The sequence below is a fragment of the Musa acuminata genome, chromosome BXJ1-11 (genome assembly GCF_036884655.1).
Source record: "Musa acuminata AAA Group cultivar baxijiao chromosome BXJ1-11, Cavendish_Baxijiao_AAA, whole genome shotgun sequence".
Taxonomy (NCBI): domain Eukaryota; kingdom Viridiplantae; phylum Streptophyta; class Magnoliopsida; order Zingiberales; family Musaceae; genus Musa; species Musa acuminata.
This window is the reverse complement of record NC_088337.1, coordinates 22940453-22966520: the sequence shown is the minus strand read 5'-3', so window position 1 is coordinate 22966520 and position 26068 is coordinate 22940453. Positions and strand designations below refer to the sequence as shown.

Genomic DNA, 26068 nt, shown 5'->3' with positions numbered 1-26068 from the left:
GATTTTGAGTTATGGAACCTTGTGGAAAATGACTTTCAAAAGTTTTCTCTTCCAATGAATGATTGGAATGAGTTGGAGAAGAAGACATTCACTTTAAATGCCAAGGCTATGAATGCCTTTTCTTATGCTTTAGATAAAAACGAGTTCGATCGAGTATCTATTTGTGAAACTACTTTTGATATTTGGTACACACTCGAAATCACTCATGAAGGCACTAGTAGAGTAAAGGAGTCGAAGATAAATCTTTTAGTTCATACTTATGAATTGTTTCGGATGAAGCCAAGTGAAACTATTATCGACATGTTTACCCATTTTACGGATGTCGTCAATAGTTTAAAAGCTCTTGGCAAATGTTTTTTGAACTTTGAACTTGTTAATAAAATCTTGAGATCATTTCAAAAGAGTTAGGACCCTAAAGTAACGGTCATTCAAGAAGCCAAGGATTTAAATAATTTTCCTCTCGAAGAACTTATCGGGTCACTAATGACCTATGAGATGATTTGCAAAGCTCATGAAGAGCTTGAGAATAACCTTCCAAAGAACATGAATGATATGACACTAAGAACTCATGAAGACCATTTAAAAGAAAATTCAAGTGATGAGGACTCTGATGATGACTTGGCACTCTTAACAAGAAAGTTCAAAAAAATTTATAAAAAGAAAAATTTAAAAATGACATTAAAAATAAAATTGAACCCAAGAAAGAACAAGTTATATGCTACGAATGCAAGAAGCCGATACATTTCAAGAGCGAATGTCCCCAAGCAAAGAAGAAACAACTAATGAAAAAAAAAACTCTTAAAGTAACATAGGACAACTCAAGTGCATCCGAAGAAGAGGAGCCAACCAACATAGAGCAAGTTACTCAGTATGCGCTAATGGCTATCGGAGATGAGGTAAGCAGTTCATTAGATGTAAATTTACCTTTTGATGAATTACTAAGTACTTTTCATGATTTATTTGATGAATATAAATTAGTTAGTAAAAAATATAAATTATTAAAAAAAGAGCATGCTTCTCTTATTAGTGATTTTGATAGATTAAAAATTGAGCATGATGATAGTTTAGCTGCTTGCACACAATGTAATGAATTAGAAACGCTTAAAAAAGAGAATTTACAACTACATGAAACTTTAAAATTTTTTGAAATAAGTAGCAACTCCTTAAACATGATTCTTGTGAGTAAGAATCATGTTCATAGAAGAGATGGAATCGGTTTTGTGAGTAACACTCATAAAAATCCAGTCATCTTTGTTAAAGGCCTAACTTTGCATGTTTTACCCCGAAACAAATATAATTTTTATTACAAATTTGGATATGTTGCTTATCAATATCTGTTTAAGAGATGTAGTCCACATAAATTGATTTGGGTTCCTAAATGAACCATAAAGAACTTCATGCAAAATGAGAAGTTAAATCGATTGATTTTTGAGGCACCCAAGGTCAAATGGATACCTAAAAATCATTCTTTTTTATAGAAATGTTTGTCATCACAAGCGAGAAGCAAGAGATGATATCTTAATAGTAGATGCTTAAGGCACATAATCGGATATCCATCTCAATTCTCTAAGCTCACTAGCCTTGACGAAGGGTACGTCACATTCGGAGATAATAACAATGGTAAAATCATTGGCAAAGGAACCATAAGTAACAAATCTAACTTTTTGATTAAAAATGTGTTGTTAGTTAATGGTTTAAAGTACAATCTTTTGAGCATTAGTCAATTATGTGATAAAGGATATGTCATTAGATTTGAATCTAATTCTTGCATTATTGAACAACCACACAAAAACACCTCTATGATTGCCTAAAATAAAATAATGTACACTATTAACATTGATGATCTTTGTAATGAAATATGTTTTTCAGTTTTCAATGACGATGCTTGGTTTTGGCATAGGAGATTAGGTCATGCTAGCATAAAAATAATCTCTCAAATCTAATCTAAGAGACTTGTAAGAGGTATTCATAACATTAAGTTTGTTAAAGATAATATGTATGATGCATGTCAACTAGGAAAACAAATAAAAGGTAGTTTCAAATCAAAGAATTAAATAAGCATCTCTAGACTATTACAATTGATTCATATGGATTTGTTTGGACCAATTGATACATCAAGTTTAGGAGGTAGCAAATATGCCTTTGTCATTGTGGACGATTATAGTAGATATACTTGGACATATTTCTTGGCACACAAAAGTGATTGCTTTAGATATTTTTTTAAGTTTTGTAAACTTATTCAAAATGAAAAAGGCTTTATGATTTCATCAATTCGGAGTGACCACGGTGGGGAATTTCAAAACCATGATTTCTAAAATTTTTGTGAATCTAATAGATACAATAACAATTTCTCTACTCTGAGAAATCCTCAATAAAATGGAGTAGTAGAAAAAAAGAGTAAAATTTACAAGAAATGATAAGAACCATGTTAAACGAGCATAGCCTACCCAAATATTTTTGGACCGAAGTCGTTAATACGACATACTATGTCATGAATAGGGTTCTAGTAGGACTATTACTTTTCAAAACTCCTTATGAATTATAAAATAACAAAAAATCTAATATTACATATTTTAAAGTTTTCGGTTATAAATGTTTTATCTTGAATGAAAAAGATACCTTAGGAAAGTTTGATGTAAAATCCGATGAAGGGATTTTTCTTGGCTATTCTACTATTTCAAAAGTCTTTCATATTTTTAACAAAAGAATTTTAGTTATAGAAGAGTTTATTTATATTGTCTTTAATAAAATTTTTGAATTTAAGAAAAAGAATTTGATGATGATCTTAATTTTGATGTTTTGAATTTAAATAGACCCTCTCCTCCAACTAGCAACTTGGATGCATCTTCTTCCAAAACATCCTTACCAAAAAAATGGAAGTATGTAGATGCTCATCCTAAAGAGCTAATCATATGAGACACATCAAAAGGGGTTCAAACTCGTTCTTCTCTTAAAAAGTTTTGTGCCAATGCCGCTTTTCTTTCTCAAATTGAACCTAAATGTATTGACGAGGCATTGAAAGATGATTTATGGGTTATCGCAATACAAGAAGAGTTGAACCAATTTAAGAGAAATGATATGTGAAAGCTTATTCTAAGACCAAATGACCATTTAGTTATTGATACTAAATGAGTTTTTAGAAACAAACAAGATGAATTTGGTATCGTGGTTAGAAATAAGACTAGATTAGTGGCCAAGGGTTTCAACCAAGAAGAAGATATCGATTATAAAAAAAACATTCGCTCTTGTGACATAATTAGAAGCCATAAGGATGCTCCTTACTTATACTAGTAGTAATAATTTTAAGTTATTTCAAATAGATGTTAAAAGTACTTTTCTTAATAACTTTATTTTCGAAGAAGTTTATATTGAACAATCTCCCGGATTTAAGAATGATAATTTACCAAATCATATGTTTAAATTGATTAAAGCTCTCTATGAATTAAAATAAGCCCAAGGGCTTGGTATGAGAGACTTAACTTATTTCTTATCCAAAATAATTTCTCTAAAGGTAAGGTCGATATTACATTGTTTATCAAAAAATTTAAAAATAATTTTTTTATTATTCAAATTTATGTTGATGATATTATTTTTTATTCTATAAATGAATCTTTATGTGAATCGTTTGCCAAGAGTATGAGTCTAGAGTTTGAAATGAGTTTAATGGGGGAACTAATATTCTTTTTAGGCCTACAAATTAGACAACTTAGTGATGGTATTTTTCTTAGTCAAATAAAATATGTATTAGAATTACTAAAACGGTTTAATATGGATAATTCAAAGGCTATCAATACTCCTATAACTACCCCCACTAAATTAGACATTGACGAAAGTAGAGAAAGCTTTGATCAAAAAAGCTTATAGAGGTATGATAGGTAGTTCACTATACCTCACCGTAATTAGACCGGACATCATGTTTAATGCATGACTTTGTGCTAGGTTTCAATCTAACCTCAAGCAATCTCACTTAAAAGTTGTTAAAAGGATTTTTAGATACCTAAAAGGAACCCCTAAACTAGGATTATGGTGTCCAAAATCTAACAACTTTGAATTGCTTGGTTATGTCGATGCCGATTTTGTTGGCTATCAAATAGATAGAAAAAGCACTTCCGGAACATGTCAATTTTTAGGACACACACTTATCTATTGGTCTTCCAAGAAACAAAACTTGGTTGCATTATCGAAGCCGAGTATATAACAGCAGGTGCATGCTGTGCTCAAGTTATATGGATGAAAAACACTTTAGAGGATTATGAAATTCACCTGAAAAATATTCCCATAAAATATGATAACACAAGTGCAATATGTTTAACAAAATATCCTATTCAACACTCTAGAACCAAACATATTGACATTAGGCATCATTTTATAAGAGATCATGTTAATAACCATGACATATCTTTAGAGTTTATTGATACAAAATATCAATTAGCCGATATCTTTACAAAAACTTTATGTGAAGAATAATTTGATTTTATTAGAAGGGGGTTAGGGATGTTCAATTGTCCGAATGTATGATTTTGATGTATATTATTTTCGGATTTTCTCAGCTTTTATGAAATCTGGAATATCAATCTATTTGGTATCAAATTTTATTTTATACAAACTTAATGATTTTTGATACACTTAGTTCCTTTACTCATCGAATTCATTGACAAATGCATCTTTCACGGATTTCACTCTTGTGAATTTTTTAATGAGAAACATATTTGATTTATAAAGTATTATTCTTGGATTTCTTTTTCATATGATATTCCCTTCCCATGAATTCTTCCTTACTCTTCTTGTAAAAGAAGAATTTTTATGAATTTTTAGTATGTGATAATCACTTACAAGAATGAGGATTTGATTTCATATGAATATCTTGATCATTTTCATAAATCCCTTCTCATTGTTAAAAAATTGAAGTGTGATCACTTACAAGCTCACTTATTATTTTGAATTTGACTTGGTTCAAATCATTTAAAAAATTTGGTTCTTAATAGATTCCTTCTTTACCCTTCTCCCTCTTCTTATTTTTTATGGCAAAGGAAGAAAGAAACTTAACTTGCACATATAAAGAAGAACCAAAAAGCCCTCGAGTAAAATTGTTAGCTCATCCAAAAAGTTATCATGTAAAGTTTTTGCTTACCTTCATTTATAGTTTAGATAAATTAGTATGAAACTTACCTGAACTTTTACCATAATTGCATTGTTGAAATGTTCTTTTTATTAATGATAAAGGGAGAGAAATATGGTAAATTGATGACAAATTGAATGTTTATGACAAATGATAAATATATAAAATGTATCTTATCGTAAATGCTTGTATGTTTTGCGAATGGTTAAAATATAATTGGAATCATCAAATACATCATAATACATCGCAAATACTTGAAACATATCAAAACGTATTTCATATATATTATAGATACTTGAAATGTTTTATGAATGCTTGATAAATGTCTTTCATTATGATAAGATATCATGAGCTCAACTTACTATTTACAATCGATATCTTGCCATGTATTGATGAATTATTATTATTTATCTAAAATTGTCATCTTGCTAAAATTCATATTTGAAATTCGTATCATATTTGAAAATGATGATTATCTATCATCATTAACTTGAAAATAGATGTCATGCCTTGATATCATTTTTTGATAAATATATGGTATTGTATTGGTAAATCATGATAAGTATCATGATGTGCATATTGATAAGTTTAGATGAATATAACTTATCGATTTGATGCTTGAATTCAAAGGCCTTGAATTCAAGAGTATCTTTTCTACATATAGATAGGGGGAGTTAAGGTTAATTCCGTCGTCAATTGATTATCATCATAAAAAAGGGGGAGATTGTTGAATCTCATATTTTGATGATGAAATCAATTGGTAAATTATTTGATCTAATCTATATGTTAAGAAAGTGCAAGATTAACTACGATAGCAGTAAGGCATAAAGTAGATGTTGAGTCGGAGTTAAGATCGAGACTTCGTTGGGAGTTCGAGAGTTCGTCAAAAGTCTAAACATTAGTCGAAAGTTCTGCCAGAATTGACCGAGAAGTCTAGGAGCTTACCAAAGAAGCTCGTCGAAACTCGCCAAGAAGATCGTCGTAAAGTCCAGGAGCTTGCTGGGAGTCCGCTGGAACATTACCGAAAGATCATCGAAAGTTCATCGAAAGATCGCCGGAAGAACAATCGACATTACGGATAGAGTCTGCTTGCTTAAATATCTTAAATATCGTAGTTAGACCTTAAGTTGAGTTAGGATTGGGAGGTAATCCCACTGACAAGGCTGAATTGGGCCAATTGAACAACCCATTCAACACTTGAAGTCATAACCGGCGGTGGCACCGCCTATGACTCGGTCTCCCAAGTGCACTGGGCGATGGTACCGCCTAGACTGGGTGATGGTACCGTCGATAGTTAATGTTGTCAAGCGGTGGTACCGCCTTGTCAAGTAATCATACAGCTAGAGCTCGGTCTTCGAGCTCTGTCAAGCGGTGGTACCGCCCAGTGTCAGTCTGCAAGTGATAGTATCGCCTAATAATGGCAATTGTATCGTAAGTACCCTGAAATCTGGAGATGTGTTTGGCTCCAATTCTGAAGCCATTAGGGCCTATAAATACCCCACCCTTTTCTGCATAAAAATGCATGAAAGTGTGAACAATATTATGAAATCTTGGGGTGTTAAAAGTGTTGTAAAAAAGAAAAAGTCCTCCTCCTCCGTTTCTAGAGTTATAATCATTCAAGTGAGGTATGAGGCTTGTAAATGTTATCTCCTAAACCCGTAAAAAAGAGAAAGTACTGTAAAAGAGATGGTTAATCTTTGCCTATTAAAGGAAGACCATTAGTGGACACCGGTGACATCGACGGAGGAGGAATCAGAAGTGGATGTAGGTTACAATGATCGAACCATTATAAATTCTGATTTGCATTTCTATTATTGTCATTTACTTTGCAATTGCTTCACTTCTATCTTACTTGGTTTTCACTATCCTTACGAATAAACATGCTTTCAAACAATCTTCCGAGATCGATTTTTTCATCATACGAAGTTTTTAAACCGACGTTTTTATCCACTGTACTAATTCACCCTCCTCCCCCTCTTAGTGCTGACTCGATCCTAATAAGGATTAATAGGTACAATAATTGCTTTGCCTATCCTTTGTCTACCATAGGTGCATCAAAATTTGGAATTATCATATTCACGTTAGATAACTTGTTTAGTAATACATCAAAAGGGAAACTATTGAAATGTTTTTCATAATTGCTTGGTGGAAAAATATACCATTCCCGAATTTTGTATAACCAAAGAAAGGAAACTGAAATAAGCTGAGTCATCACAAATGAACTGAAAAATAAAATATGAATCCTTTCCCTCGTTTGTTGAGCCAAAAGATGTATTGTCAAAAGAATGAAATCAAGAAATTTTGAGAAATTGGGGTTAGAAATACAAAGCAAGTGTAATTTGTCAGAATATCAAGAAATTTTCACCGAAATCCAAAAGTCAAAGTCCAGCAAGAGGCAACAAAGAATCAAACACTTTATGGCAAGACTAAACATTGTTATATCCTTATATTTCAAGTGGTTCAATGTATTATGGTAACCATGGTAAGCTTCTTCTTCTCCTCATATACCAACATATGATATGATAAGGCAACTTTGAGTACTACAACATAGAAACTAATTCAAGAACAAGAGAAGATTAAATTCTTCATATGATGACATATAAGTTCATTTAAGAATTGAAATCTACCACACATGTAGAATGAGCCTCGAGGGACTGGAAATCCCAGGATTTCTCAGAAAATAATAAGTAGGGACAAAAATTTAGAGTTAGATTTTTTTATTATGTCAAGTAATAATTAAATTATGTTTGTCTTAAGCATGGATTTGAAATATTCATGAAGACTTTCGAACCTGGAGTATAAGATTTGGATGGTGGGATTTAAAAGAGGGAATCTTGAGGGTATTTGACTCAAGAGCCTATGATATTCCCAAAAGAAACAGTTGCTAGGAATTGAATGAGGGTGGAATTTGCATGATTCTAATTTTTGGTAAAAGGTTCTGCGAGGAAGTTCTTAGACTAAAATTGCAGAATTTGTAGAAAAACCCCATGAAATTCTGATACTAAGTGGAGCTTTAGTTATCTATATTAAGATTCAACCCTGTATATTATCTATATTAAGATCAAATTTCAAATCTTAACATTTGCATGGCATAAGAATCATCACACTTCTTTAAACATTTTATCAAACAGTTGTTGTGACCCACTCACACGAATCCTAATTTCACCAGATTCCATACGACTAAGAAAAAAAGAAATGCACCAATGCCCTTCCAATCCTTTAGAATATAAATCAGCAGATGAAAGTGAACATCTTGGACAAGAGAAACGAACCCCTCTCCCGAATTCCAAGTTATCCACCCATCACCAGCTAAATGCTGTGCTGCTGACAAGCATGTCTTGTAGGCATTCACACAAACACCAAGCAAGCAAGCAACATAGTGCCCATCAAACTCAAACGGCATCAAAAGACTCAAGTTGGTCGGAATAAGAATCGCATGGTTATTACCTTTTGATCGAGCAAGAACAGCATTTGGGCATCACTTTAGCTGGCAACAATAGAAGCATTTGATGTGAATGAATCGAGTCGGAGTTACCCTGCAACAAAAGCATTTCATCGACCGAGAGTTGCTAATTTCTTGGCAAAGAGTAGTTTGTGTCGAATGATTCCTCGCATGCAAATCATCTCCATCTATCCTGGCTCACACATCTCCTCAAATGTCCCAATCTATTGAACCCAAACGCTAATTTCAAATCCGATTAAACAATATTTAATCCGACTTAAACATATCAAATAAATCCAAATATCATCACATGTCATCAGTACCTGCTAAAATATATTGTCAATTTAAATTTGTTTAGCTTATTTATAACACTCATTAATCCATATTATTCTTGCGAGCTAGACAATTAATAGTAAATGCATCAAAACTACGAAATCAAATGCTAAGATGCTATTTTGTATCTTACTAAACTCTTTTTTCTATATTCTTGTGACATTCTTATAGTTTTATATGATTATACTAAAAAGAAATAAGTTCATTTACGGGATTTATGTAAATATGAAAAAGCTTTGCAAGAATGAATCTATTTCCGACCTCTATTAACTGAAATAAATATGATTAACAAAAAAAAATAGGATGAGGGGTTAATTATCTTTTGTATTTAGACCCAATTAGTATCACGATCTCTATACCTAAGAGATTCTTATAATTTTAAAATAAAATAAATAGTTTATTTATTATAACGTCATCAAATGAATTAATAAATGTATTAGATCAATATCAAAGTGATAGATAAAGAGATAATTTTAATATTTTTTTGTTTTAAACAATTTTATTATAAAAAAATAATTTTAATAAATAATCTTATTTATTTTAACATCGTTAATTGTATTGATAAAAAACATAATACATGACATTATGTATTGGATCGACGTAAAAGTGATGAACAAAGAGATACTTTTTTTATTTTTAATAATTTTATCGATAAAAAAAACTTAGCATCCTATGTAATAAAAAAGATATTGAAATTATTTATTTATCTATCATTTTTAGATTCAATGACCTAACGTATTATATTTTTTATTAATGTAACTGAATGTTATGATAACTAAGATTATTTATTTTATTTTTAAAATTATAAATTTTTTAATATAAATATTTAAAGTATAGAGATCGTGACTAATAGGATCAACTGCAGACGGTCCGAACTCGAGTCTGCTCACGTCCTCTTCAAATTTCTCTGCATCCGTCTATATATTGAAGAAAGAGGAAGATTAGGTGGCCGGTGATAAGGCTATTCGTTCTGGGAAGCGGCCTTATCGAAACCCCTCTCTCTCCCCCACTTATCTCCTACTTCGCCGCTCTTCCTTCGGTCGTCGCGCACCCTAAGGCGGCTTCGGAGCAAACAAAGCCGTCGACGATGGCCGCCACCAGTACCACCACAGCCACCATCGGCGTGTCTTCCCTGTACCGGACTCCGTCCTTGGATCTCTCCGCCCGGAGGGTCTTCCCCTGCCTGTCCGATAAACCCCATTCCTGCAGCGGCCTCCTCAAGGTCTCCGCCGCGGACGCCACCAAGCGCTTCGGTTCCTTGTGCCTCGGCGCCGACCGCAGGGGCTCGAGGGCTCGTTGCCCTATGTTTGTTACCTCCGCAGTTGCCTCTCCCAACTCGGTCCTTAGCGAGGAGGCGTTCCAGGGCTTCCGTGGCCTCTCGAAATCGTCTCTCGAGGAAGGCGAAGAGGAGGGGTACGACGCCGACACGTACGAGTCCGAGGAGGAGGAAGAGGGGCCTTTCTCTGCCACTGCCGGTCACGATGAGAACGAGGTGGCCATTGCTAGCCTGGATTTGCCGCAGCAGCTCGTCAGTTCCCTCGAGAAGCGAGGGATTACTCACCTTTTCCCTATTCAGGTGTGGCCAAAATCGTCGCTTTCTTTCTTCTTCTTGCCCTTCCTCTTGTTCTTCATTCTTTTTCTCTCTCGCCAATCGAGCTGCTTTCATAGCGGACCGGTACATTATTGTAATACACATTGTTTTCTTTTCCTAGAGGGCCGTGTTGCTTCCTGCTCTTGAAGGCCGAGACCTTATTGCACGTGCAAAGACCGGTACCGGAAAGACACTGGCGTTCGGAATTCCCATAATTAAACGACTTAGCGAGGCCGACTTGGGGCGGAAGACGTCAAGGTTCTAATTTTTCTCCTAAAAATCTCATTATCATTGTTACCGTGTAACCTTGTATGGCTTTCTCTCTGTATTCAGTATGCATTTTCACTTCTTTATTCAGGCAATCAGGACGTCTTCCTCGGGTTCTGGTTCTTGCACCTACCAGGGAGTTGGCGAAGCAAGTCGAGAAGGAAATTGATGAGTCAGCACCTTATCTTAGCACCGTATGTGTTTATGGAGGAGTTTCTTACAACGTTCAGAAGAGTGCACTTTCTCGTGGTGTTGATGTGGTCGTGGGAACTCCAGGTCGAATAATCGACCTCATTAATGACAATAGCCTTCGGCTTGGAGAGGTCGAGTACTTGGTTCTTGATGAAGCTGATCGGATGCTGGCTGTTGGGTTTGAAGAAGATGTAGAATTGATATTGGAAAAGCTGCCATCAAAGCGTCAAAGTATGCTATTTTCTGCAACTATGCCTGATTGGGTGAAGAAGTTGGCTAGGAGACACCTAAATGATCCTCTCATAGTTGACTTGGTATGTCCATGTTGGTTTTTGATTTTTATTACCCTACTGGGTTCCTTCATGATTGAAAATGATTTCTGCTGATTTGCTTCATACCTCAAATGCACAAAGAAAAGGTAATACAATTGTGTCTGGTACAGGCATAACACCCAGAGAACAATCACAGTAGACACATTTGAGATTATTTATCGTTAGTTATTAATTGTTTTATAAGTTCCATGACATGGATCAAACATAACATGAAGCTGATGACAGTTACCATTATATTTGTTTGTTAATTATTAATCATAATGAGATTTTTCTCAGTCTGCAATTAATTTAGATATGAGCAACTGCATGGCTTCTGCAAAGAGATTGACGTTAGTGGCTCTCCTATTGTTCTTCAGGAACATCATTTTAGATTACTTGTGCAGTCTCAACTATATAAGTCTAAAATCCATCTTGCAATTGGTTATGAACTCAGTCATCTACTTGACAATAAGTGGAACCGAGAATTTTAGTTTCACTAGCATGCCTTGTGGTTTCATTTTGGCTGCTTGATTCAATACACACTTGGCTCTTACCAATTTAAGCCATGCATCATATGTGCCATATTTCATGGAACTGTACTTCCAATACCTGAGATTCTTGGGTGAACTTGTTCTTATAACATGTTGGAGGCTTAATTGCAAATATATGCTGATGAACAAACAATTGGCTATTGATGATTCTAAAGATGTTTTAAGGTTTTAAATTATTGTAAAATAATCTTCGTATCAATTGATATATAATGTGTCTATTCTATTCTTATACGATTAACGATAGCTGTAATATTCTGCTATAGTTATAACGTAATCGTAAAATATGAAGTTGCAGACATTTTTATGTATGTTTTAGACTTGTGAAACTGTGCAGTATGCAATTATGCATCAATTTACAAGTTACTTTTATTATTTTTTCACAATGATTATGCCTCATGTAAATAATCTTTTTTAAGTTTGTTTTTTATCTAGGTTGGTGACCAAGATGAGAAGCTAGCAGAAGGAATTAAACTTTATGCCGTACCAACAACTTCAACTTCAAAGCGTACAATCCTTAGTGACCTAATCACGGTATGGATGACATTTACTTTGAAGAGTGATCATTTTCTCAATTATGTTTTGCCCTTCTTCTTGCTTCGCAAGCTCAACTTTTGTAGACAACATAAGTTGCCTATCCTGAGACTCAAGTGACTAACACAATACATCTTTTGGGGACATTTAAAGGGATGGAGTCATTGCATAAATTTTTATTGATTTGTCTGGATAAGGTCTCTTTTGCATGCCAATTCATTTATAAAGGCTATTATGATTTGAATATAGATCTCCTTCAATGAATGCAATACGGAAATTTTGTGGAATGATTTTCCAAAACAATAACCTACGAACTACTGATCCATGCTGGTGTGTGGATGCACGTGCGATTTCAGATGGTCCCCATTTAATCTGCTTCTGTTTGTTTTTAAATAACTTGTTTATAAATTGGTCCTCTTCTTGCAGCTATTATGGTTCTTTTTTTGACATTTATCTGCTGTTAAGAGGCACATCTTTCTTGTAACAGAACCATTCAGTTGTGTTTGTGGCTGAGTATATCATACATGCACTTTTTATTTGCAGGTATATGCTAAGGGTGGGAAGACCATTGTTTTCACTCAGACAAAGCGGGATGCCGATGAAGTATCTATGGCCTTAACTAACAGTATAGCATCTGAGGCACTACATGGGGATATATCTCAACATCAGCGAGAAAGAACCTTGAATGGTTTTCGTCAAGGGAAATTTACTGTTCTTGTTGCAACTGATGTTGCCGCTCGTGGACTTGATATACCTAATGTTGATCTGGTACTTTTATTATGATTGCTTATGTGTGTACATCAGTTTTCAGTATTAATTAATATTTAATGGTATTGTTGCTGTTTCCTACTTTCAAATGCAAGTTCCTTGTGAGTAGTCATTTTTGTATAATTTAAAATCGGTTAATACTCTTCAGCAAGTTGTCAGATGCTTTACATATTTGCTCTTTTTTTTCAGATTATTCATTATGAACTGCCAAATGATCCAGAGACTTTTGTTCATCGTTCTGGTCGTACTGGACGTGCCGGAAAAGAGGGCACTGCCATCTTGATGTTCACTAGTAGCCAGAGGAGAACAGTTAAATCTCTTGAACGTGATGTAGGATGCAGGTTTGAGTTTACAAGCCCCCCAGCGATGCAAGAGGTACTGGAATCATCAGCAGAGCAAGTAGTTGCTACTTTGCAGGGTGTTCACTCTGAGTCGATACAGTATTTCCTCCCAGCTGCTCAAAGATTGATTGATGAACTAGGAACACAAGCCCTGGCTGCGGCATTGGCTCATTTAAGTGGATTTTCTCAACCTCCTTCGTCTCATTCTCTTATCAGTCATGAGCAGGTGAAAAAATGTGGAGGCTTATTTAATATATTTGGATCACAATTACTGCATATTACAATAGAATATTCGAGAATATATGATTATTAGTGCTAGTTTAAGAAAGAGAGACTAGACCTGATCTGTTTGCATCGAATGTGATTTGCCTTGTTCCTGCTTAACTTATATGTACTAAATGACTAGACAATGATGGGTAAATTTTTACTCTATGTGGGCAAACCAGCTGGCATATTTGCATAAGTTCCTCAGTCTTTAGAAACCTGTCCTCTTCTTTAGTTTCTGTTAGCATGCTTTTCAGATATATTTTGAACTTGACTTTGTGCCTTGTGTAGGGATGGGTCACATTACAATTAACACGTGAATCAGGACACTCGAGAGGGTTCTTTTCTGCAAGATCTGTTACTGGGTTTCTTTCTGATGTTTTTCCTGCTGCTGCTGATGAAGTGGGCAAAATATATATGATTGCAGATGAAAGGGTTTGTATTCTTCAAGAGCATTTATGTAGTTATTTTTCTTCCAAATACATTTCTTATAGTTCTTTGTCTCTTGTATCTTTAATTTAAGATTGTTCATGTAGCAGTTGAATTTTCTTGGCCAAGGTTCACTGTATCACATCAATTGTGATATATCTATCTTCTGCATATGTTTTACTCAATTGTGCTTTTTATTTACTCTACATATCATTTTCATGTAGTTTCTTGGTCATTTATTGTATGTTTCTGGTTAATAAGTCAATTTTCCTGCTTCATGACCGGTTGGCTGATTATCTCTCTGTTCTGTGAGTGTTGATGAAGGTTAAGGGACTGAAATGCAAGCTTGAACTTTATTTCAGTAACATTTTTTAAGCTTATGAGGAAATTCAAAATGTTCATATGGACGGTTAGTTTCTTGCTTTTATACTTCATTGAAGGAATTGATGACAATAGAACAATGTAAAAGGCTCAGGGCCAGTTTTGTTTGATAAAGTAAATGGTTCCATGTCAGATTGAATGGAAATACATGTGTAGTAGCTAACATGTGAGGAAATGGTCTTTCAAGTTTTGCATGTATATAACAAAATTTCAAAGCTATTTTGTATCTCTTTTTGAACTCAAGTTTCATAATGCCTTGAATGTACATAATAGGCATTGAGATTGTTTGAGAATGTATATTGTAAAAGTTAGCAGTTTACAAATATTTCAAACACTGTTTGTGAATACAACATCTATGTAATCTTCAATATTGCTGATTTTTTCAGGTTCAAGGTGCAGTTTTTGATCTACCTGATGACATTGCCAAAGAGCTACTGAATAAGCAATTGCCTCCAGGAAATTCTATATCAAAGATCACCAAGGTGGTCCTCTAGCACTATTCCTTTCTGATTGCTTTTCTACATTTTGAAATTCAACTTTTAGAATGGTGGCTGCTCCATGTTTGGTGGAACTATATTAAAATCTGTATTTACCTGCATACTATATTTTGGGAATATAATATTTATGGAATAACTAAGAAGCCGATAAAAGTTGGATTGTGGATTACCTTTTGGTTCATATGAAGATTATATCTGCTTGTTGTCTTGTGGTATTCCCAGCTTCCTCTGTGCAGCTGTGCTGCTACTGGGAAGTCTGGTTGCTGTATTCATAGACATTGAAGAAGGTAATAAGTTCTATTTGGTTGGTCTCAACCAGTGAAATTTGGTGCTTGCATTATTGCCATTTTTAAGATTTTTTTTTTAATACTTGATATATGCCATTTGCTCTTGGCTTGACATGTTTGATTGTAGTCATTGATTGAATCAACACATTTTTATTTAAATGATTATATAACACTTTTTGCATGCTTTTGCTGTTCTACTATTTTAGCTTCCTACACTGCAAGATGATGGTCCTCCTGTTGACAATTATGGCCGGTTTTCAAACCGGGACTGGGGTTCCAGAGGTGGTGGTTCTGGGGAACGAAGTCAGAGGGTTTCCAGAAATTGGGGTGGCAGGAACTCTGACAGTGGTGATGGCTTTCGACGTGGTGGCCAGGTCTACAGAACTGATAATAGCTGGTCTAAGTCACCCAGAGGGAGTGAGGATGACTGGCTAATCGGCGGCAGGAGATCCCACCATTCATCCTCGCAGGGTAGCCGGGAAAGGTATCATTGATCCACTATGATAGCCAGAAGATCTTTAGTAATAGATTATTGTTGATGCACTATAGATAATTGCAAAAACTTTCAAGGAGATGCTTTTTTGACAATGGTTATCCAAAATATGGTCTGAGCTAGGATATGCAATTTTCTTCACATGCAAATCCGTGATTGTTCCTAACTGTTGGCTTCAGAATTCAATTTTTATATAGGCATTTTTGAATTTAACATTTGTATGCCAAAATTTTTGTGACTACTGATGGCTAACTTGCTCATACAAATGTTGGTGTAACCCCTTGTTATACATGGGCTTTCAGTGCCATAACAAAATGGGTAAATTTCTCTTTTTGAAGGATTTCTGCTGTTAATATGTTTATCTTTAGCTTCCTCCACGAGAACCATGTACTCTTGATATAACAGATTCTCATCAGTTCCCTTGATAAACCTGTGTCATTTATAACTGGTTTTTACAAGCCAAATACATGAAAAGTTAATGGAGCTATATTTCTTCATTCTTAGTTAACTATTTCCTAATTTTCTCCTAAGTTTTTGTGTCTTTATGCTTTCATGAACCAAAGCCACTGAAGCAACCAATTGTAAACTACCTAATTTTCACTTTAGAAATATCAATCTGGTAGATGATTTGTATCAGCGAACTGCCAGTATAGTGTTTGCTTAGTACACTTGGCCTACTGGTCTGAAACATGTAAATCTCGTAAAATGATTTATCATTCATGAATTTCTTCTGCTGCTTAGATACTGTGAAAGCAGCAGTCCAGTGTTTGTTCTCCAAAATAAGGAATCTATATCTATCTGTTTGATAGTCATGGTTATTTGTGAAATATTCTGAGATTGCACTTCTATGTTGTCAACAGAGGCTTCGGAGGTGCATGCTTTAATTGTGGTAGATCTGGTCACCGCGCTTCGGAATGTCCTAACAAATAGTCAGTTTGATGGAAATTCCTGCTCGAATTTATTGACATGCTCCAGCTCCAGATGTGATATCATGAAGAACTAATGATGAGACTGCTTGGAAGTGGATCAGACCATGCAAATGTGTGAGCATGATGAGCCCTGATCGGGAGGAGTTTTCACTGAGTTTCTTATATGAAGTTATTTAAAAGCATATCATTAGGTTGCTTTGAGAGTTTAGATTAGTTTCAAAGTCACTCGTGAGAATTGTGATGGTGGTGGTGGTGGAGTGCCTGCACAATGTGTGCTGGTTGCTGTATTCAATGCTTTTTGACTCATTATGTTTGTTGTATTTACTTGGTATGTTTTCCCTTGAAGGTTGACAAGATTAAGATTTTGATACGAGTGTGGTAATTTGTGGAGATACACTGGATTTTGTCTGAGTTCATCATGAAATAATGCAACCACAGATTTGAAGATTCTTTGGTCACGTTTTTTTTAATTTTCTGCTGCTTCATTAAAACTAAAGGTTTTGATAGAGTTTTTCTAATATGAAATTTGTTTTATTTGTAAACATGCAATTGTAGCTTGAATGTTAGTATTATGATGTTGAAATTCTAATAGTTTTATATTCATAAATTTAGATGATTTCTCTATGGATTTCTACCCTCTTCAATGATCTAATTTTTAGAATATCTTCTGTATTGGAGGTTTCGACTTATGCACGAGGATTTTAGTGTATTAGTGGGATTCATGTATGTTTGAGATAATCCTTATGCTCATGTATATCCAATGTTCATGTATATTCATGTTTTATAATTTTGTTTGAGAATTTATAATAGGTTTGATAATCTCATTTTAATTATTTTTTATGATAATTTTAGGTTTATAAATATAAATTGTGTGTAATGATCGCACAAAACCAAAATTATCGAGAAATAGATCCTTTAGATAGTCATTTTGGGGATATTCTGGTTCGTACAGAGTGTAAGCTAGTACAACATCTTGGAACTACTTGGGTGGCACATGGTTAGATGGGTTTAGGATAGTTTCTAAAGCTGGTTCTTCATTTTGTTCCATAGTAATATAATTTAGACACTTGTGGAGATTTTTACCATCGTGGATCACCTTGGACCTTTTGTCGTGTAATCGTTTAGAGCTTGCAAAGTCTATATTTGTAATTTGTATTGTCAAGTATTTGCTAAAACGACTACTTGTGGATCCCAAGTTAAACACTTTCTTTAACCTGTCTTTTCTTTTGTAAGTTTTTAAGAGACCATAAGAGGTTTTAGGGATGTTAATCCTTTGTGAATGGACATGCAATGGTACCCTACGACTAAGCAAAATCAACTAAATATATAAAAGATGATACTAGAGCTGGACAAGCACACTCAGAAACACTTAATATGTAAACGTGGGGACCTAACGGGCAATGTCGAGGGCAGCACGCATGACCATTTGGTGGAAACAAACATAGAGACCTAGGGAAAGGAGTCACTTGGAAGAGCGAGCATCTGAGATTGACATTCAAAGGAATGATCAACCTTTCATGCGAGAGGCACCATGAGGACAAGTGAGTTGGGAAGAACGTATGGTGTATAAAAGTTAGAATGGTTGAATTCGAACTATGACTCAACGTTGGCAACCAAACTTGATAGTGCTCAATGTAAGTGGGGCGTTTTGTCACGGACTTAGCTGGATTTACCTAAGTCGTGCGGCACCCTTGCGTGTCCGTCCGCAAAGGTCAGCCTCCCCGAAGCCTCCCATTGTCCCTTAGGACCAACAAAAGAGAGAACGGGCTAGAGAGAACGCCTCAATCGGGATCCACAAGCAAACATCTCCGAAAAACACTTCATAGACAATGCAAATTACAAACAGACTTTACAAGCTCTGAACAATGGCACAACAAAGGGTAAAATGGTCCATTACAGACCGAAGATCTCTCGCACGTGTCCACATGACACAACCTTTATTTACAAGCCTAAAGAGGCCACCATCCCAACTAAAATGGGACTATTAAGCCTTCGACCACCCCTCTACATGCTGTACAAGGCATGAACATGCCAACAGACATGGACATACATGAGCATTACATCAAACATCTTGTTTAGAAGTTTGTCCGTGACATTCTCCCCCACTTATTCCTTCGACGTCCTCGTTGAAGCATTTGTCGGCACTACAACTCCTCGCCTTTGCTGAGTCTTCAATCTTCTGCTCCAGCTACAATGCGCCTCTTGGCTCCTAGCTGCTCTCCGCTGCTATTTTTGAGTAGTCGAACCTTTGATCCGCCATGCTGCTTCAACTCACCAATGACTCTGACTCTGGTGTGGGGTTGGCTGAGTTGTGTTGATCCTTGTTGATTCCTGTGAATCCCCTAGATGAAGGAAAAGACCATCCTTACTATGCTAGTCTCTCAAATTCCTCATGCTGCTTGAACTGGGTGGATGCTTGTTGGAGCTTTAACGAGCATCGTCTCGCAAACTTATGAAGTTTTGGGTCCTTCCTCCACAAAATTTGCTCATTGACTCTTCTTTCACTTAGTTGTCACATCCAAGTAGGTTCGCATCACTTCCGCTTTCGGTTGGCATTTCATTGGGAAATGAAGCGGACAATCTACTCTCAGTAGCACTGATCACCGTTGGTGAGGATTTGACAACTATTGTCTTCCATTATCTTCGAAGGGTCCTTGAACTTGTGCAGAGCTCCTCTGCTGGATAGATAAGAGAATTGGGGTACTCGGTTTCGTCCATTCTCTTAAGGGTTGAGAAGGCAAAGGTTACTTGACTTCGCCCGCCTCCTTGAGGTTGTACTCCATGCATCGAGTTGGTTACTGGCCTTCGCCGGCTCTTTGCTCACACTTCTGAAGCACTTGAAGTGTTTGCACTCCTGGCGTTGAGTTAGTTACTGTGATTCACCTTCTTAATGCCATCGAACTTCTGGAATGCAGGAAGTTTTCACCCCAACTTGGAGTAATTCTCTCATAGGTTTGGTCGCCTCTGGGATTGTACCGTCTTCTCCATCAACCCTGCCGCCTACTCCTCTGAGTAGCAAAGGTATAGCACCGCGTACTGCCTGCTTCGTTCCTTGGTTATGCACTCTTGCATGACCCGAAGTCCTTCACTTTCGGCTATCTTGATGAGAAGCTCATTGACACCGGTCTTACGAAGTTCTTCGGCCTCTGCCCTTCAGCCTTGTCTCGGTACTTGGAGATTGCTTCTGCATGCTCCACCTCCTCGGCCCTTTTCACGACCAAGTGCTCTCCCTCCATGAGAGCAAGGGATCAATGACTTTCACGGAAGTCCCGCCTCTGCGGTACCATGGCGCTGCCATGCCCATGGCACTACTATCCGTCGCCTCGCATCTACATCCCTTTTCTTCACAATCAGTAGATATGCCTCCGTGACACTCCTCCGAGTCCACCCCCATTCTAACTGATTGCTTGATTTTGGGTAGCTAAGTCCCTCTGGACTCGTCGTCGCTTCCTCGCCCCTTTCGACCCCCTGCTTCAACACCTCTGTGTTCTCCAAGCAGTCCGTTTGGTCGATGGAAAGACAGACTGCAACTCCCATGCATGGCCTCTGCCATCACATTGTAGGGTTTGCACCGATTATGTTCTCCTTAGCTTCCTTGGTAGCAACGTTCGCTTTACTCGGCCTTGTCCTCTGACTTGCCGGGCTCCCTTAAGCGAATATGAGCTCTGGAGCAGTCCAACTCTCCAGCTGCTTCGATCATACCTCTGCATGATCAAGTCCCTCCCATGGAACTCACTGGTACTTGCATTCGAACTTTTCCCTTGGTGGAACCCAGCCCCCATATGTTGATGACCAAGGTTTTCATCCGATGTAAAATTCGATGCACGCATGGAAGACCCGCCTCTACGGTACCATGGCCTTCACTCCTTGAATCCATAGCCCTTCTTGCCGTCGTGTTGTTCACCGAAGTGGAGCTCCCAATAGCTCCCGATCATACCTCCGATCTAGTCCCTCACGGGACTATGTCGTGTGTATCGCATTGCCACGAACTGTTCCACCACGATCCGCTGCACCATGTCGCCTCCTGGTGACATCTCCATTGCATTCTGATCCTTGTGGAATAAACTCGAATTGTGAACCCTCCATGTGTGGCCTCTACCAATACATCGCAGGGTCTCCTCCACCTTCGATTTTGTTCGCTCCTTTGGCAATCGACCTTCATCCACCCACTCTTGGGTCACACCTAGATGAAGCACCGCTCTAGGACAGTCCATCGCCTAGTAGCTCCCGAAGTCCACCGACTTCACTATAATTTGTGCACCATTGTCTGGATCCTGGGCCTCTGCCCCTAACAGCACAATCTCCTCTACGCACCGCTTCCTTCATGGCAACTTGAATGGCAACACTGTGGCATATTCTTCAAGAGTACCCGCCTCTGCGTCCTCTTGCCCCGTGCTAAGGCCTTCTGAACCCAACTTCGCCTCCGCAAATTGAGTCGCCTTAGTTCCTCCATCAAATGCTTCTCTGAGATTAGGTGCATGTGCCCCGAAGCTCCCTTCGTCTTTGGCACCATGCAAGATGAGTCCGCTTCGTCAGAATGAAGGACCCATGGAACAACATAATCTTACTCTTGCCTCTGCAAGAGTTCATGTCCTTGACCTCTGTCTAAGGAAAGCACTGTGCCTCTGCTCCATGTTCCAACTTCTATGTTGGCTCTCTTCAAGCGACTTGAGTACTTCGCCAAGTTACACCCAAGTTGCTCAGCTCGTTTTTTCATTGAGTTGATGGTGGCCCTCGCGCCCACCATTCCACGGGTCAGCCCTCCCTTGAGTCCGATCTCTACATCGACTCCAAGTGTGCCTTCATTTAAGTTTCTTTGGGTCGCTCCCCCACTTGATCTCGCAATGCATCCACCAATGCATTCTCTCAAGCGAGATCATGCGACGACTCCTCGCCGCTTGCTCAGTCCATCGAGCTTCGTGGAGTTGTTGTTTGTTGAGGTACTCCTCCTCAACATGTGAGGTCCGTCCCACATGATTCTCCCTCTGGAGAGCCGAGACTTATCCCTCCTGGATAACTGTCCCGTTGGAGCAACATCTCTCTTCGTTTCGGAGACCACCATCCCCTTGGACTACTCCGATCCGTTGAACAAACTGTGCATTGTTCTGCCTCCTGCAAACGCACTTGCTAGATTGCGACTCCACGTCAATACAACCCCCCGCTGCACCACTCAAGGCCTAGCAACATGCTGAACTCGTTGCACACTTCAGCCTCCTACGGACGTATCCTTCACATGCCGAAGAGAAAGTTCCAATGCTTAATGGCACCGAGTTTCGGTCGCCTTAGGATGGCCATGAACATTCCATCGTCCGCATACAAGCCCATGCATGAGTACCGAATTCTTTGAGTTAGCAATTCCCCTCACCTCTATGAGCTTTGCACAACTCTTTCGATCGCTGAGCAACTTATTCCACCTTGCATGGTCTCATCCTTTACCAAGCGCCTCGCTTGCCTTGAGCACCATCAAGTATAGTTGTCAACGTTGAGCCGTAGCTCAAACTCAGCCATCCCAACCTTTGTGCGCTCCACATTCTTCCAAGCTTGCCTGTTCTCGTGGTGCCTCTTACGCGAAGGGTTGGCCATTCCTCTGAATGCCAATCTCAGATGCCCGCTCCTCCGAGCGACTCCTTTTCCCTACATCTCCATGCTCGTTTTCCCCTAAACGGTCGCGCGTGTGCTGACTGCCCTCAACGCAGCCCCGCTAGGTCCCCCATGTTTGCATGCTAAGTGTTTCTATGAGTGCTTGTCCCTCTCTGATACCATCTGTCACGGACTTAGCTGGATTTGCCTAAGTCGTGCGGCACCCTTGCGTGTCCGTCCGCAAAGGTCAGCCTCCCCGAAGCCTCCCATTGTCCCTTAGGACCAACAAAAGAGAGAACGGGCTAGAGAAAACGCCTCAATCGGGATCCACAAGCAAACATCTCCGAAAAACACTTCATAGACAATGCAAATTATAAACAGACTTTACAAGCTCTGAACAATGGCACAATAAAGGGTAAAATGGTCCATTACAGACCGAAGATCTCTCGCACGTGTCCACATGACACAACCTTTATTTACAAGCCTAAAGAGGCCACCAACCCAACTAAAATGGGACTATTAAGCCTTCGGTCGCCCCTCTACATGCTGTACAAGGCATGAACATGCCAAAAGACACGGACATACATGAGCATTACATCAAACATCTTGTTTAGAAGTTTGTCCATGACAGTTTGGTAAAGGATGAGACCGTACAAAGTGGGATGGGTTGCTCAATGATCGAAAGAGTTATGTAACGATAATAGAGAAGAGGTGAATTTCTAACTCAAATAATTTAGTACTTATGCAAAAGCTTGTATACGAATGATGGATTGATCATGACCATCCCAAGGCGATACACTTGATACTATAGAGCATTGAAACTTTCTCTTTGGAATAAGAAGGATGAGTTATCACATGATAATTGACAGAGTGAGCAGCGATGAGTTATCACATGATCTCGAATAAAGTAATGCATTGGTGGATGCATTACGAGATCAAATGGGGGAACGACCCAAGGCAACATCAAATGAAGGTACACTTAAAGTTGATGTAGATATCAAACTCAATGGAGGGCTGACCCATGAAATGGTGGGCATAAAGACTACCATCAACTCAATGCAAACCGAGAAGCGAAACAAGGGTGGAACTTAGTGAAGTGCTCAAGTCGCATGAAGAGAGTTAGCAAAGAAGACATAACCTAGAATGAAGGCACAAAGGTTTTATTGGACAAATGTTAAGGATATCAACTCTTGTAAAAACAAGATCGAGGTCATGTCATTTTATGGGTTCCTCATTTTGATGGAGTGGACTCAACCTGCATGACGTTAAAGTTAAAGGAAGCTTTGAGGCACATGTACTTTATCTTGACACATTTGACAAAGGAATTAATGTGACTCAACTTATGGATGTAAAGTTGGGGTTAGAAGGCCTTGACACGATATAAGAGGATACGAAGGTAGATACTCTTGAAGAATATGCCATAGTGCTGTCATTCAAGTTGTTGCGAATGAAGTGATGTGTAGTAGAGATTATGTTAAGGGCAGAGGCCTATGATCCAAACAATAGTGCACCATCTTCAGTGAAGTCAGTGGACTTTAGGATTTGCTAGGCGACAAAGTGTCATAGAGCTATGCTTCATCCAAGGGTGACCCAAGAGCAAGTGGACGAAGGTCGATTGCCAAAGGAGTGAATACAATCAGAGGTGGTGGAGGCCTTATAATGTGTTGGCAGATGCTACAGATAGAGAGATTGCAATCTGATTTCATCCCACAAAGATCATAATGCAATAGAGATATCACCAAAAGGCGACATGGTGTAGTAGATTATAGAAGAACAATTTGAGACAATGCAACAAACATGGGAGAAGTCCCCCGAGAGACTTGATCATATAGAGGTATGATCGGGAGCTACTAGGAGCTTCATTTCAGTGAACAACATGATGACAAGAAAAGCTTTGAATTCAAGAAGTGAATGCTATGATACTATAGAGGTAGGTCTTCTGTGCATGTATTAAATTTTATATTAGATGAAAGCCTTAGTCATCAACATATGGGGGCTGTGTACCACCAAGGGGCAATTTTGAATGCAAGTATTAGGGAGTCCCCATGGGAGGGGGGAGGCTTGATCATACAGAGGTATGATCGGAGCAGCTACAGAGTTGGGATGCTCCATAGCTTCTATTCACTTAAGGGAGCCCGACAAGTCAAAGGCAAAGCAGAGTAAGTGAATGTTACTATCACAAAAGTAAAGAAAACAAAATCGACGTTAGCCTTGCAAAATGATGGCGGAGGCCATATATGGGAGTTGCAATTTATCTTTCCATCGATCAAAAGGAACTGCCCAGAGAACACAAAGGTGTTGAAGCAAGTGGTTGAAAGAGGTGGAGAAGCGATGTCATGTCCAAATGGACTCAGCTATCCAAAACTTGCCGGAAAATATGCTAGTCGACATCTCATGCGCAACGGAAAACAACACCAGAATTCTCAAAGTTAAGAATTAGGTCGTTGTGCGACAATTGATACGTGAGAAAATTACAAAACCAAAATGTTGAATCTCATATTTTGATGATGAAACTACTTGATATATGTTTATGATTTAATCTGCGTTTTGAGTGACGCAGGATGCTTCGATCAGGATGAGACAATTAAAGCAGGAAAATCATGTTGTGCCGGAGGAACATGTCAGAAGATTGGACGTCGGGCCGGTAGATCGGTCGACGTATCGACAGAAGGCTCCGGGCAGTGGACTCGGGCATCGGGCCAAGAAGAGCGGTTATTGTGCTAAGGATATCGGAGTTGCAGAGTCAACTGGCCGATTGGGCAATAGGCCGCAGGAGAGGACGATGCGCCGAAGAATCGGACGAAGCGTCGAGGGACCAATGACATGCCGGACAACTTGGTTAATTGCTTAGGATTAATTGTCTCGATCGAAGTTTTTGTTTTAAGTGTGCAGGATTAACTACGATGAAAGTTAGACAAGCAGCAGGAGTTGCGCCGGAGTCAAGTTCATGATCACGTTGGGAGTTCGAGAGTTCGACGGAAGTTCGGACGGTCGTCGGAGGTTCTGCGAGAACAGATCCGAGAAGTCCAGAAGCTTGCCAAGCGAAGCTCGTCGGAACTCGCCAAGTGGAACGTCGCAAAGTCCAGGAGTTTTCCGGAAGTCCGCAGGAGCATCACCGAGGGTTCATCGGATGATCGACGGAAGTTCGCCGGAAACTCGCCGGAAGAAGCGATTGACGCACCAAAGCAAAGCTGCAGAAATTGTCTTAGATCTAATTGTAGTTAGCACGTTGATTAAGTTGGAAAATGGGAGGTGATCCCATTAGCTTAATCTTGGGGCAATTGGGCCCCTGAAAGACTGAAATTGGGCCGAATGGAGCTAACAATTCGGACCCTGCTTGCACCAGGAGGTGGCACCGCCTGGGCTAAGCCTCCCAGCGAGACTGGGCGGTGCAACCTCCCCAGCCAGGAGGTGGCACCGCCTGAGCTCAGTCTTCGAGCTAGACTGGGCGGTGCAACCTCCCTGACAGAGAGGTGGCACCGCTTGAGCTCAGTCTTCGAGCTAGACTGGGCGGTGCAACCTCCCTGACAGAGAGGTGGCACCGCTTGAGCTCAATCTTCGAGCTAGACTGGGCGGTGCAACCTCCCTGACAGAGAGGTGGCACCGCCTGAGCTCGGTCTTCGAGCTCTGGCAGAGAGGTGCAACCGCCTCAGTCAAGAGGTGGCACCGCCTGGGCTCAGTCTTCGAGCTCTGCCAGGCGGTGCAACCTCTCCAGTCAGGAGGTGCAACCGCCTGATCCCGGAATTCCGGGATTTGATCGTT

The 26068-nt window shown here is 38.7% G+C and overlaps 1 protein-coding gene and 1 long non-coding RNA gene across 2 annotated transcripts; one reads left to right on the top strand and one right to left on the bottom strand.

The window, feature by feature from the left end:
* Positions 1-8206: 8206 nt before the first annotated feature.
* Positions 8207-8847, bottom strand: LOC135596613 (uncharacterized). Its single transcript, XR_010480976.1, has 2 exons — positions 8567-8847; positions 8207-8456 (listed from the first exon to the last, which is right to left on the bottom strand). It is a non-coding gene; the product is annotated as an uncharacterized LOC135596613 (long non-coding RNA).
* A 991-nt stretch (positions 8848-9838) lies between these two features.
* Positions 9839-17184, top strand: LOC135597290 (DEAD-box ATP-dependent RNA helicase 3, chloroplastic-like). The gene is made up of 10 exons (XM_065090051.1): positions 9839-10470; positions 10607-10743; positions 10844-11258; positions 12239-12337; positions 12881-13105; positions 13295-13672; positions 14002-14145; positions 14907-15002; positions 15511-15788; positions 16658-17184. The coding sequence occupies exons 1-10, from the start codon at positions 9982-9984 to the stop codon at positions 16725-16727; spliced, it is 2331 nt and encodes a 776-aa protein (XP_064946123.1). The 5' UTR covers positions 9839-9981; the 3' UTR covers positions 16728-17184.
* Positions 17185-26068: the final 8884 nt, after the last annotated feature.